The sequence below is a fragment of the Anopheles coluzzii genome, chromosome 3 (assembly GCF_943734685.1).
Source record: "Anopheles coluzzii chromosome 3, AcolN3, whole genome shotgun sequence".
Taxonomy (NCBI): domain Eukaryota; kingdom Metazoa; phylum Arthropoda; class Insecta; order Diptera; family Culicidae; genus Anopheles; species Anopheles coluzzii.
In genome coordinates, this window is record NC_064671.1 from 44,601,123 (window position 1) to 44,613,604 (window position 12,482).

General features: G+C 47.7%; 2 protein-coding genes across 2 annotated transcripts; one reads left to right on the forward strand and one right to left on the reverse strand.

The window, feature by feature from the left end:
* Nucleotides 1–940: 940 nt before the first annotated feature.
* LOC125907232 (uncharacterized) lies at nucleotides 941–6,253 on the reverse strand. Its single transcript, XM_049608320.1, has one exon. It carries the CDS (start codon nucleotides 6,251–6,253, stop codon nucleotides 941–943), a length of 5,313 nt encoding a protein of 1,770 aa, XP_049464277.1.
* A 1,537-nt stretch (nucleotides 6,254–7,790) lies between these two features.
* On the forward strand, nucleotides 7,791–12,443 carry LOC120957266 (protein ref(2)P). The gene is made up of 4 exons (XM_040379368.2): nucleotides 7,791–8,181; nucleotides 8,336–8,530; nucleotides 8,949–9,516; nucleotides 10,010–12,443. Exons 2-4 carry the CDS (start codon nucleotides 8,368–8,370, stop codon nucleotides 11,817–11,819), a joined length of 2,541 nt encoding a protein of 846 aa, XP_040235302.2. The 5' UTR covers nucleotides 7,791–8,181; nucleotides 8,336–8,367; the 3' UTR covers nucleotides 11,820–12,443.
* The last annotated feature ends 39 nt before the right edge of the window (nucleotides 12,444–12,482 follow it).

Here is a 12,482-nt window from a genome sequence, read left to right on the forward strand (position 1 = left end):
CTAATTTTCTAAAAAAAAATTTTTTTTCTCAAATTTTTGATAATTCGTGTTAATTTTTGTTAGGTTAGGAACATAGGTAATACGTATTATTTAAGCATTTGTGTAACCAAAAGGTAGACAAATAAATATGAATATGAATATGAATATGAATATAATTTTTTTTCAGAACCTTGACCTTTGCTCTTCCAATTGTGTGCAAACTCTCGCCGGGATCAAATGCTCACTCGACGCCCTTTCTTCTTGCTTATTCCCGATTATTTCCCAAACGACCAAAACGCGATGAATGGGTAAAACTATGGACCTGAGATGGGGCCCTATCTCAGTACCCATACTGGTACCCAAAGGAAGACAATTTTGGACTTATTTTTTTGAGAGAGAGCAAAAAAAAGCGGATGCTCCTCCTCCCTCTTCTCCAATTCTCTCTAGAATTCCATTTGTATGAGTTCTAGGATAAGGGGGGAAAGGGGTGAAGATGTAGCAAGTGAATTTAAGTTGATGAGGATAGGGGAGGAACACATTTATCAGTCCCCCCATATCGAGAATTTGACATTAGCCGGTGGGGTTTGGGTTATCGGCGTTCCCTGTGGACCACCGAAGTGAAATGAAATTGATGTGTATATTTTCGTACAGTGTAAACACAGTTTGAGTGCGAGAGCGTACAGCCACAAGGCGAAAGTTTTAGTTTAACTATTTATTCTCCTGAAGACAAATACAAATAAATCCAAATAAAATAGCAATAAAACTTTAAAACGGTGTCACCTGCTGCTCGCTTCACTCGCTACTGGCTTGAAGCGCGTGCAACCGTTTCCCTGTCATTTCATCTGTCACTTTCCCTAGCTGTCATTTGACTTCATCTCGTTTATACGTCCGGGTTGGACTCATCAATAGCACTGCCTTTTCCTAACATTCCCCCGCCCGTGACCAACCATATGTGGTCACCCTAAGTTGCTATGTCGAGCAGTGCTAGCTTAGCTACTGGCCTCCTAACTGCTCCTGTATTGGTGCGTACCCACGCTTGCCTTATATGACCATCAGGTCCTGCCATAATTCGCTCAACTATTCCTTTCTTCCACTGGTTCCTGATTGTTCCGTCCACTACCAGTACCAAATCTCCTTTCCTAATTTCCCGCACATTTTCAAACCACTTACTCTGCCGCGAGATCACCGGTAAATATTCCTTAATCCACCGCCTCCATATTCCGTCGAGCATATGCTGCGCTAACTTCCAATTTCCCTTCAAGCTATCCCTATAGTTCGTAGGTAACACTGGCTGCTGCTTTACACCTGAAGCTCTCCCCAACAGGAAATGATTCGGTGTGATTGGCTCTTGGTTCTCCGGGTCCAAGGGAACATAAGTCAACGGTCTAGAGTTGATCATCGCCTCTGCGTCTAAGATCACTGTCTCAAACGTCTCGTCGTCGGGTGCGTGCTTTGCCTCCATCACCGTGCTAATCGCCGCTTTTACAGAGCGTACCATACGCTCCCACACGCCGCCCATGTGTGGAGCGCCAGGTGGGTTGAAGGTCCAACGGGTGTGCGCATTCGTGAAAATCGCCGCCAGAGTTTCATTGCGCTCCTCGATCTCCCTCCGCAGTTGTCTGCTAGCACCCAAGAAATTGGTCCCGTTGACGCTGAAGATTTCTACCGGTGCACCTCTTCTAGCCACAAATCGTCTAACCGCCAACACGCACGATTCCGTCGATAGACTGTGCACCACCTCCAAGTGAATCGCGCGCACAGTCAAACACGGGAATAAAGCGATCCAACGCTTCTCGTTCGATCTTCCTCTCTTGACCAACACTGGTCCAAAGTAATCCAGCCCGACGTAGCTGAATGGCCTAACAAAGGGCGTGAGCCTCTCCTTTGGTAACGGTGCCATTGGCGGCACTTGTGGTAGTGACCGCCTGATCTTACAGAAGACACAGTTCTTCACCGTCTTCGTTACCAACGCTCTCAGCTTCGGGATCTGAAATTGTTGCCGTAACTCATTCGTCACTGTTTCGTTGTTCGCATGACGATACAATCGATGATACCGCTCTACTATCAACTCAGCCAGTCGGGAACCCCTCGGCAGTATAACGGGATACTTAGCAGAATAAGGAACATCAGCCGCTGCACCTATCCTTCCTCGCATTCGCAATACGCCTTCATCGTCCACAAACGGCAATAGATGGTAAATGTGGCTTTGCTTTGATACCGTTCTTCCTCCAGGTTTTCCATCGTTATCGTCCAAACTCAGAATGCGAACTTCTTCCGGATAGTACTCGAGTTGTGTCTGCCTCCACAGAATCTTATCCGCTTCATAGAGTTCTTCTTGTCGTAGAACACCTCCTAAAATAGGTTCGCCACGATACTTTCGTCTCAGATTGCCCACATACCTGACAATCCAACCAATCATCCTTTGTAGCCTCTCCAATCGGCTGAAACGTTCATACCGGATAGGTAATAGTCCGGTGTTAGAGTCTTCCACGTGAAGATTTACCTGTCGTATTTCTTCTGACGGGTTGTCGCTGTTGTGCCTCTGTGATGGCCAATCATCCTCCCCATGGAGTAAGAACTCTGGCCCTTGAAACCAGTTGCCACCAAAGTCGAAATTCGGCTTTCCCTTCCACTTCGTGGCCTCGTCTGCCGGGTTGTGGTCAGTAGGCACCCATCTCCACTCGTCAACCGATGTGCTCTCCAGTATTTCGACCACCCTATGAGCCACGAAGGGTTTGTAGTTTCTTGGATCCGACCTTATCCACGACAACGCAACTGTGCTGTCCGACCAAAGCACTCGTCGTCTCACATTAATCGGATGATGCTCCTGCGTGTAGCGTAAAAATCTCGCTCCCAACACGCAAGCCTGAAGCTCAAGCTTCGGAATAGTAAGTGGCTTCAGTGGCGCCACCTTAGCTTTCCCACCGATGAGTGTACACTGAGGTTCTCCAGCATCATCAAATATCCTCAGATATAAGACGCATGCATAAGCGTGCTGACTTGCATCGACAAACAAATGCCATTCGCCATTCTCGTACATCTTCTTCGATGCTGCCGCAAAGTAACTGCGCGGAATGCGTAGGTCTGCTATTGCCGGAAGCAGATCAATCCATCTACGCCAATGTCTCAACTGCATGTCGTTAATCTCTTCGTCCCACTGCGTGCCAGTTCGCCAAAGATCTTGTATCAGGATCTTGCCGTAGATCACGAACATCGCAAGCAGCCCAAGAGCATCATAAAGGGACATCACACATCGCAATACCTCTCTTTTCGTTGGAATCCTCTCTGCTATCAAGAGGTCAGACACCGTCGTGCACGCCCTAGTGCAAAATCCAAGCTCGTCAGATGCAGGGTTCCATCGCTTTCCCAATACTCGTTCCGCCTCATCTCCCATGGATGATAAACATTTGATGTCGCCATTTGCTTCGCCAAGGCATCTCATCAATTCCATACTGTTTGAGGTCCAATTCCTCAACTCGAATCCGCCGTTCCTAAAAATCTCCCTTACGTCATGGGATACCTGACATGCTTCTTCTTCCGTCTCGAAGCTGTCCAGAAAGTCATCTACGTAAGTGCTTTCAATAATTCCCTCCACCGCTCGTGGGAGTTGTTCCATGTGCTCTCGAGCGTTTCGGTTCTTGACATACTGCGCCGTTGCGGGTGAACACGCAGACCCGAACATTACAACATCCACGATGTAGGTTTCCAACTCGTCCGTTGGTTCGTAACGCCACAAGAAACGCTGCGCGTGTTTGTCTTCCTTTCGTATCATAATCTGCAAAAACATCTCCTTCACGTCTGCACACGCCGCCACTGCGTACAGACGAAATCGGAAGAGTACGCCAAGTAACGAGCTCAGCTCGTCTGGTCCCTTCAGCAGCATGTCGTTCAACGATGTTCCATGCGCCTTAGCTGCCGCGTCCCAAATCAGCCGAACCTTTCCAGGTTTATTTGAGTTGGTAACCACCCCTATTGGTAGGTACCATACGCGTCGCTGGTCAGCCTCCTCCAGCTCACGCAACGTAGCCTTGTGAACGTACTGCTTGCTCAACAAATCTCGAATCTGGCGATGTACTTGTTCCTTAAGATGTCCATCTCGCTCCATCCTCCTCTCCAAACAATTGAACCTACGACGCGCCATGTCGATGCTAGGAGGTAGCTCGATGTCATCTTTCCTCCACAGTAATCCCGATTCGAATCGCTTCCCGATTCGTGCCGTGGTAGTGTCCAGAATCTGCTTCGCACGCCGCTCATCTGGATCCTGTTCGACGCCGTGTGCAGCACCAATCAACTGCATGTCGAAATATTCCCGAATCGTCTCGTGAATGTTACCTTGGTCGTTGCACTCGCAAATATGCAACAACCGTTCACACTCCAGATTCGCCGGTTTTCCGTAAATACACCACCCAAGGCGTGTCTTTACTGCGATTGGATCACCAACGCCTCCCTCCTTAGTCCTGAGAGGGACCGCCAACCGCAAATTGTCCAACCCAATAAGCAGCTTGGGTTCCGCATCCCGATATTGCCGAATCGGTAGCCGCTCCAAATGTTGCCATCTCCCTTCGTCCTGCACGAAGGATTGTCGAGGTAGGTTTAGCCCTGGCACAGTCCGTACCGAGTGGATGGCAAACCGCTTTGTAGAACCAACAGGTCCCACCTTCAGGTTTACTCGTCTGGATCCAGCCTCGACCCTTGTAGTGTTGTCTGTCCAACGGATGCAAAGTGGCTCCACCTTGCCCTCAACACCTAATTGTTCAGCCAAATCGTCATCCACCAGCGTCATGGACGAGCCTTCATCCAAAAACGCAAACGTCGTCACCGTAGCAGCCGGTCCATACACGGTGACAGGCACTATTCGAAATAGCGCCTTCGATGATGATGACACGTATTGGTGATGGTTACTCTCCGCAATGACACCACCATCGATTCCTCCTTCACGGCTTTCTATATTATTCTGCTCGCTGCCGATCTCGCGAGACTCCTCAGCGCCGTGTAGCAACGCATGATGTCGGCGCGTGCACCCACCAATGCTGCAAACCGCTCTGTTTTGGCACGTCCGCCAGTTGTGCCGCTCCAGACAGCTAAAACATAAAGAAAGTGCACGGGCCTTCCGCCAGCGGTCCTTCACCGCCATTGCTCCAAACGCGAAGCATTTGCTCACAAGGTGTCCCCGTTTGTTACAAGACAAATCAAAACAAGATTGTCCTACCTGGATGGCTCTTGTTCCCGATGTGGTCGCTCCCTGGTTTTCCACGTGCGCATGCACGTAACCCTTGGTGTTAGGTTTCTTCCTGTCTACTGCTTTCAATGAGGGTGAATCCAGCCTGGTTAACGTTTCAGCATCGTCCATCCATTCCGTCATGAATTCGCCAAACACGATAAGATCCGGTTCCGTCACGCCTCGTATGTGCCGTGCCCAGCTGTACTGCTCGCTCGTCGGCAACCTTTCCACGATCTCTTGCAGCAGCAACGGGTTGGTCAAGTGTGCCCGTAGACCAGCAGCCTGCATGTGATCTACCATGCTCCGCACTGCCTCGCCGAACGCCACAACAGTATCGGGCTTCTCCCTGCAAGGTGCAGGCATCCGACGCATTTTCCCAATCAGCGCTGAAATGAGATGTTCCGGCCGACCATAGCGCGATCGCAGCGTCGCAATCACTTGTGGCACCACCTCCGGTAGCACTAAACGGCTTCGCACAACTTCTAGCGCAGGTCCTTTGAGCGCCTTCTGCAGCCGTATCATGTTTTCCCAGTTGGAAAAACCACATTTCTCCGTTGTGTAATCGTAGTGCGCAATAAATACGGGCCATTCCGCCGGGTCCCCTGAAAACTCGGGTAATTCGGTTGGCACGTTTCGATGAACACTTTCCAGTCGCGGGGCGGGACCACGCTCATCCTGCTGCGAGCCTCGCATCGATTCTCCATCCGGCCGGGACAGTTTCACAGTCGATGCTCCCGAAATCGCAATCACACCCAACTCCTCGGACAACAAGTCCTCCTCCTCCTTCACAAACTTCAGCTGCAACTCGAGCTCCATCCGTTTCCTCTCCGCCTCCTGCCGCCGCTTCATAATGGCTAGCCGATTAGCCACACTGTCGGATACCTTAGCAGGAGTGAGGTTAGGTTTGCTCACCGCGTTGTAGCTTGTCCCACTTGAAGAAGGCATGGGTGTTTCTGCCGCTTGTTGGATAACCTCAACCAGTTTGAGGTTATGTTTCTCAGCCACGTTTTGCGTAACCTCCTCCAGATTGAGGTTAGCATTTGCCGCTTCCATTTGTTCTGTGTGCTTGACCGGCGTCCTCTGAATCAAGCCGGACCGTTCCTTAGCCTGGCAAGCCACGCACAACCATTTCCGCTGTTCCACAGCTTCCGCGGGTTCCGTCAATCCGGCGCACGAAAAATGCCACCATAAATTGCACTTGTCACATGCAACAAAATCCGGATCATCTCGCTGATCACCGCAAGCCTGGCAGTGATCGTTCCTTTTTGGGCCCATTTCACCTTTGGAACCGTTTTAAAGGCTTTTTAATGTAAACACAGTTTGAGTGCGAGAGCGTACAGCCACAAGGCGAAAGTTTTAGTTTAACTATTTATTCTCCTGAAGACAAATACAAATAAATCCAAATAAAATAGCAATAAAACTTTAAAACGGTGTCACCTGCTGCTCGCTTCACTCGCTACTGGCTTGAAGCGCGTGCAACCGTTTCCCTGTCATTTCATCTGTCACTTTCCCTAGCTGTCATTTGACTTCATCTCGTTTATACGTCCGGGTTGGACTCATCAATAGCACTGCCTTTTCCTAACCGTATTAATACACGATGCGCAATCTCAGATTGCGCATATATTCGTTTTATCAAAACATATGTCATTTCGCGTAGCCAACCCTGAGCTATAAACGTCATTTCCATACATTTTCAGATTGCGCCAAGATTGCGCATAAATTTTCAAGATTATATGTCCGATATATATAAATTTTTTTTGACAGATAAATATATCAAACCGACCCGTTTGACAGATAAATATATGCGCAATCTGAGATTGCGCATCGTCTATTGCTACGGTAACATACAGTATCTCATTGCGACGGAACCTTACAAATATTATTGCGCGGTCGAGTAAGGAATCGCGCATCGGATCGATGGAAGAAGGGAGTAAGAACGAGGGGGGAGAAGAAGAAGCACAAAGAAAAACGCTGCACATTCACTCATACATTCTTACAGCAGCAGGCAATTCGCGAGAACATGAAATCGAGAGAGTATATTTTAACGCTCACGAATGAGTGCAAGCAGGTGCGGTATGTATAGAAGATAGAGCAAGACAGCCCAGTTTTTGTTCAAGCAAGGTCCAAAATGTTTCCTTGGGTAACGATCGCTGTCGTTAGTATCACACTACCCACAAATACCAACGACCATTACTCAGATCTCACTTCCTTCAGTGCTGGTTCCTTCAGCCATCTTTCACCTGCAATCTCGGTGTATGTAGAAAAGCTCATATGAACAAGTTGACAAAACGTAAACAACGGTTTGAATCCTGGCGATTTTACGTTAAATGACGAATTGTCAAAATACTATATATTCCACTACCTGGTTGTTTTAATCACCCTTGCAAAAGAGGGTAAAAGTTGAAAGAACGTTGAAACCACAGATATAAACAATAATAACAGTACTCTCAAATATGTACGTAGAGAAACGAAATATTTCAAGAAAATTTTACGTTATCTTTGATTGTCAAGCTAGCCAGTGTTGATCGGATCAAAACAACACATTTTGTCCAGTCCAAAAGATGGACCATAGTTTGCAAAGATCTAGAAAGCAACAAACAACAACATTCGCTGGCTAACTCTGCCCGTGACTAGAAGAATTTGGAAGCTAGAAAATTGTGCTCTCTCATTGTGGATGTGCTTTAGATATTTTACTCCATTTTGGGGTGATGCAACTTTGGTGATGAATCATTCATAGTTTTCGTATAAAAACACCAGTTCAAAGTACGGTACACCGTAGTCCAGTCCAAACGAACGAACCGTAATAACAATCGAACCCACCCGGTTACAAAGTGAAATTACTTTCAGTGGAATTGAAGTGCTATCATTTGTTGAGAACTATCAAAGCGTTACAGAGTGCTCAGTTTTAAAGAACCTAAAGGGATCCACGGCATAAAGTTATATCGAAATCAATAAATAAATAATAATATATAATAATAAAGGTAAGTTTATAAAAAAGTGCATTATGTAAAGCATCAACCAGTGAAAAGACATTTGGTGAAGGAGCAGGCACGATGTATCATAAAATTTATGACGTCAGAAAAAACAAACCAAAAAAGCTAAACTAAAACCAGTTTTTCTACGTCCCTCAACCAGTTTTTGCATCCCCCGAGAACAAAGGAACAGCGATGAGTGCTTTGATTTCTTTGAAAATTACCATCGAAAACGATGCGAACTATCTTCTCTTCGGCGACCGAATTTGTCGCAACTTGGAAGAGCTGGCCGCCTTTTGTTCCGCCCGATACCAGGATTTGCAGAAAGCTGTAGAAGGCTTCCGCTACTATTGGATTGGTAAGTAGAAAGGTTTAATTCGTAGAACGAATTATTTTTTAAGTACAACGATACATTTTCTGCAAACACCTTTGGCGCTAGTGTGAACCACTGGACGGGGGAGGGTTGTAAATTTACGACGCAATATGGTGGCTTTGCAACAAATGTGTTCGCTGGAAGTGCATCAAAATGGATGCCGCTTTAGCCGGAAAATGCACATAACACACACATAGACATTGGGATTGAACACTAACAAAACGTAGGCGCTGTATGCACATTGAAGTCGGGTGAAAAATCTGGAAATAGCCGAAGGGGGGAGGGGGGGGGGGCTACATTTGTGCGAATGCAAGAGAGCATATCGTTGACCTTGGATTGCGCTTTCCCTTGCTCACTGTTTAATGTCAAACTATCCTTCTGCTCACCCCGTCACCACCCACAGATGACGATGGGGACGAGATCCGTATTACTACGGACGATGACTACGGAAGCTTTTTGCAGGCGATGGCCAACGCCAAGGCCCGTCTTTACGTTGTAGGCAAGAAGACGGCACCGTTGGTGTCGACGAGCATCGACAAGGAAGAGCAACCCGTCGCGCAGTGTGAGGCTGATGGTGCGCCAATGCAGAACGCTGCCACTGATGCGATGGCCGGGAAGGATCTTCCCTTGCACCCGCACGTCGTCTGCGACGTGTGCGACGGTGATATCATCGGTCATCGCTACAAGTGTTTGACGTGCCACGATTTCGACATCTGCATGAACTGCGAGGCCAAGTTCCGCCACAAGGACCATCTGATGATGCGTATTCCGCGGTCGGAAATGTTGTGCCGTTCGCAGACAACGGTGTCGCGAATGTTCGAAAAGCTGCGCCTGTACGGGACTCGCATCACGGCCAACTCGCCACAGGATCTGGATGAAGTGGCACGCGTGCCGAGCAACAAAACTGCTGCATCCGCCGCAGCGAAGCGCGAAACTACGCGAACAGCACAGCGCAGTAGCAAGCATCATGGGTAAGTTGTGCCGGAAAGAGAAGTAGTATGTGTGCATATGTAAGCTTTATCCCTGTTGCCGTGGTTACCGAGCTACACAGCGACTCTATGAGTAATTCGTTTCAATAACGAGTTTCAGGAAGTAATTTTCGTTCTTTTTAATGAAAAGTCATTAACAATGCTGGTGAAAAGGCTATTAAGTGATGATTTTTAATGAATTCATTTGCTAGATTATTTGTTACTTAATCATCGTAATTTTTAAATAAAGACACACATCTTACTAGACAGACGACTCACTAATCGCTAATTGCGGTTTGCGATTGGATTAGACCCGCTCATTGCAGTTTAAAAAACAGAGCAGTGACAGTGTTACGTGTCTGGAGCACACGGTCCATACGAGACTTGAACCCATGATAGGCATGTTGTTAGGTCGTGCGACTACTGTGCCACGGTGCCAAGGGAAAAATGTAGAAATTCAATTGTTTATATGTTATTTTCTTTTTCTGCTTCCCAGCGAGGATCGTCGATGCGGCGAAACATCCAAACCGCCCCGTTACAGTAAGTCCAGCGGTGAACGCAAACAAACCTTTGCTCACGTGCCAACGGCAGCCGAACGCGTGCCTAAAGAAGAGAAAGATAAACCATCGCAACGGTCAGTGTCGGATTTTAACCGACGCTGCAAACATATGGTAAACATGTATATGAATTCGATGCAAGCGTTGGATCCTACGGCGACATTCCCCGCCCCCGCAGCAGGTTCCGATCACGTCGCCATGGCGAATGCTGCAGCCGCAGCAGCAGCAGCTGCCGCAGCGAAAGCTACTGCTGCAGCTAACACCGCCCTGAATACTACATCCAATTTACCATCTAATGAAGGTAACGGCGCAATGCCATCCTCAACAAACGTCTGGGGGGTACCCTTTTCGGACGAATGTATTGAGAGATTTACCGACGCCAGGATGCCACAGAAAGGTTCTAAAAAGCATGCAAACAAGACACCAACTGCGCAACCACAGTCGGAACAGCAACCGGGAATTTCGCTGCCGTTTTTACCGTTCGTAAATCTTGCCTGGCCAACGCAGGAGAAATTGTTGTTCGCAAGCGAGAATGTATCCAAGCTGCTGGACCCGCTCGGATTATCTTTCGAGATACGCCACAAGACAGCGGCGTCTCCTTCGTCATCCTCCCACGGAGATGCGAACGCACACAAAACGGATGATTGCACTCCGTCCACATCGGCTGCTAACTTGGCACCCGCATCAGGCCCGACAATGACGAAGGAAGAGACGTGTGCGCCCGAGGAGAAGCAAAACAAAGCGACCGAAACACATGAATCGCAGAATGTGGAGTCAACGACCGTTTCGGATACAGCACAAAACCAAGCAAAACCGTTGGCCGAATGTGGTGAAGTGGTGGAGTCAAAGAACAACCATGAAGTCGTCGGTACAAAGGAAACAAAACCATCCGATGGGCAAGGACGCACTAAAGCAAAAGTGGCAGGAGCGGGCACATCGCTCGAAACCGATGCAGCAGTTGCGGAAGATGCGGAGGCAGAGGAAATCGAAATGGACGGTGAAAACGATTCACAAACGTCCACATCGTCTGCTTCGTTGCTTACCGATGACGACCAGGACCTGATCGATGTGGCAGAAGATGTGGCAAAATCGGCCTCGCCGTCCAAGCCACCATTAGCGACCGAAAAGACCTGGACCCTGGTTGACATCCCACATGACGAGGACGAGGAAAAGCAGGCCAATGCGCCACTGGACGCTATTGCCAGACTGATCGAGCACGATAGTTCGTCGTCCTCTTCTTTGGGTTCGCTGGATTTCACGAAACCGAGCCTGTCTCCAAAGGAGAAGAAATTCAGCAATTCGAGATCGAAAGATAAGCAGAAGGAACATAAGACGAAGGAACCATTCTCGCCAAAGCCAGGTGGTAGTGGTGTTGCTGGTGAATTGGATTATGAGAATTATAGCAAAATCCTGGCCGATCATTTGGAAGTTTCGACGACGTCTGCTGGTAAGGAGAAAAAGGCATCCACTCCGCCAAGCTCAGGGCCGTGCTCTTCGTCGTCGTCGTCGTCGTCGTCGTCGTCGGGTGATTCGATGGCCGCAAATCCAGATAAGAGCACTCGATTGAACGACTCAGCGCAGCGTATGGATTGTACGGTATATAGCCACCGCCCGCATGTCAACTATGCCATCCATACGATGATGACGATGGGCTTCAGCAACCATAACGGTTGGCTGACCCAGCTGCTCGAATCTTTGAACGGTGACATCCCGAAAGCACTCGATCTGTTGCTTCAGCATCGCCACTAAACAACGGCGAGAGCTACTAAACTTTGATCGTTCGCCTTATATGCTACTCTTGAATTGTATTTCAACTTGTCGCAGATGCACGCGACCTACCACATTTACCATGATGTATAACCAATTTTAGCTTGATAGATATTGGGTGTATATTGTACACAAACCTTTCATCAGAATTTGTAAGTCTAAAAATGGTAGAAGCAGCTCTCAAAGCTGCTTCAAAGAAGTAGAAATAATTGTCAATTCGATGTGATTCGGCAGATTTTTTTCGGCGGGTAGAGCGAATACGGCGAAATTTCCCTTAACATGCTTGACTCCAGTATTAGATTGCCGAAGGGAATTTATAATAGTATCGTGCGCAATTGAACGCAAACGTAAAAAAAAGAACATAAAAATAACCCAACAACACAGGACAGAGGATTGGATGGTTTAACGAGCTAAATCAATATATTTACACCTTAGAAGCATACATATATAAAATGTTTATAGATGCCCACTACAACCCCCCTGTATGGATGTATTTACTCACTGCGCCTCCCCTCATCCCTTACGTACGATGTGTGGGGCGGTGAGATTATATGTATGGTTATGGAAAAATAAAATGTATCTCGGCGAATGCCGAAACAGCAACAACTGAACGGATTGTTTATTATACACATCTGCCACTTACCC

Bases quoted from the DNA above. Each gene is read 5' to 3' on its own strand.
- LOC125907232 (XM_049608320.1), bottom strand. From the start codon at position 6,253: ATGGAAGCGGCAAATGCTAACCTCAATCTGGAGGAGGTTACGCAAAAC.
- LOC120957266 (XM_040379368.2), top strand. From the start codon at position 8,368: ATGAGTGCTTTGATTTCTTTGAAAATTACCATCGAAAACGATGCGAAC. The intron at 8,531-8,948 runs GTAAGTAGAAAG...CACCACCCACAG, and splicing joins CTTCCGCTACTATTGGATTG to ATGACGATGGGGACGAGATC. The intron at 9,517-10,009 runs GTAAGTTGTGCC...TCTGCTTCCCAG, and splicing joins CGCAGTAGCAAGCATCATGG to CGAGGATCGTCGATGCGGCG.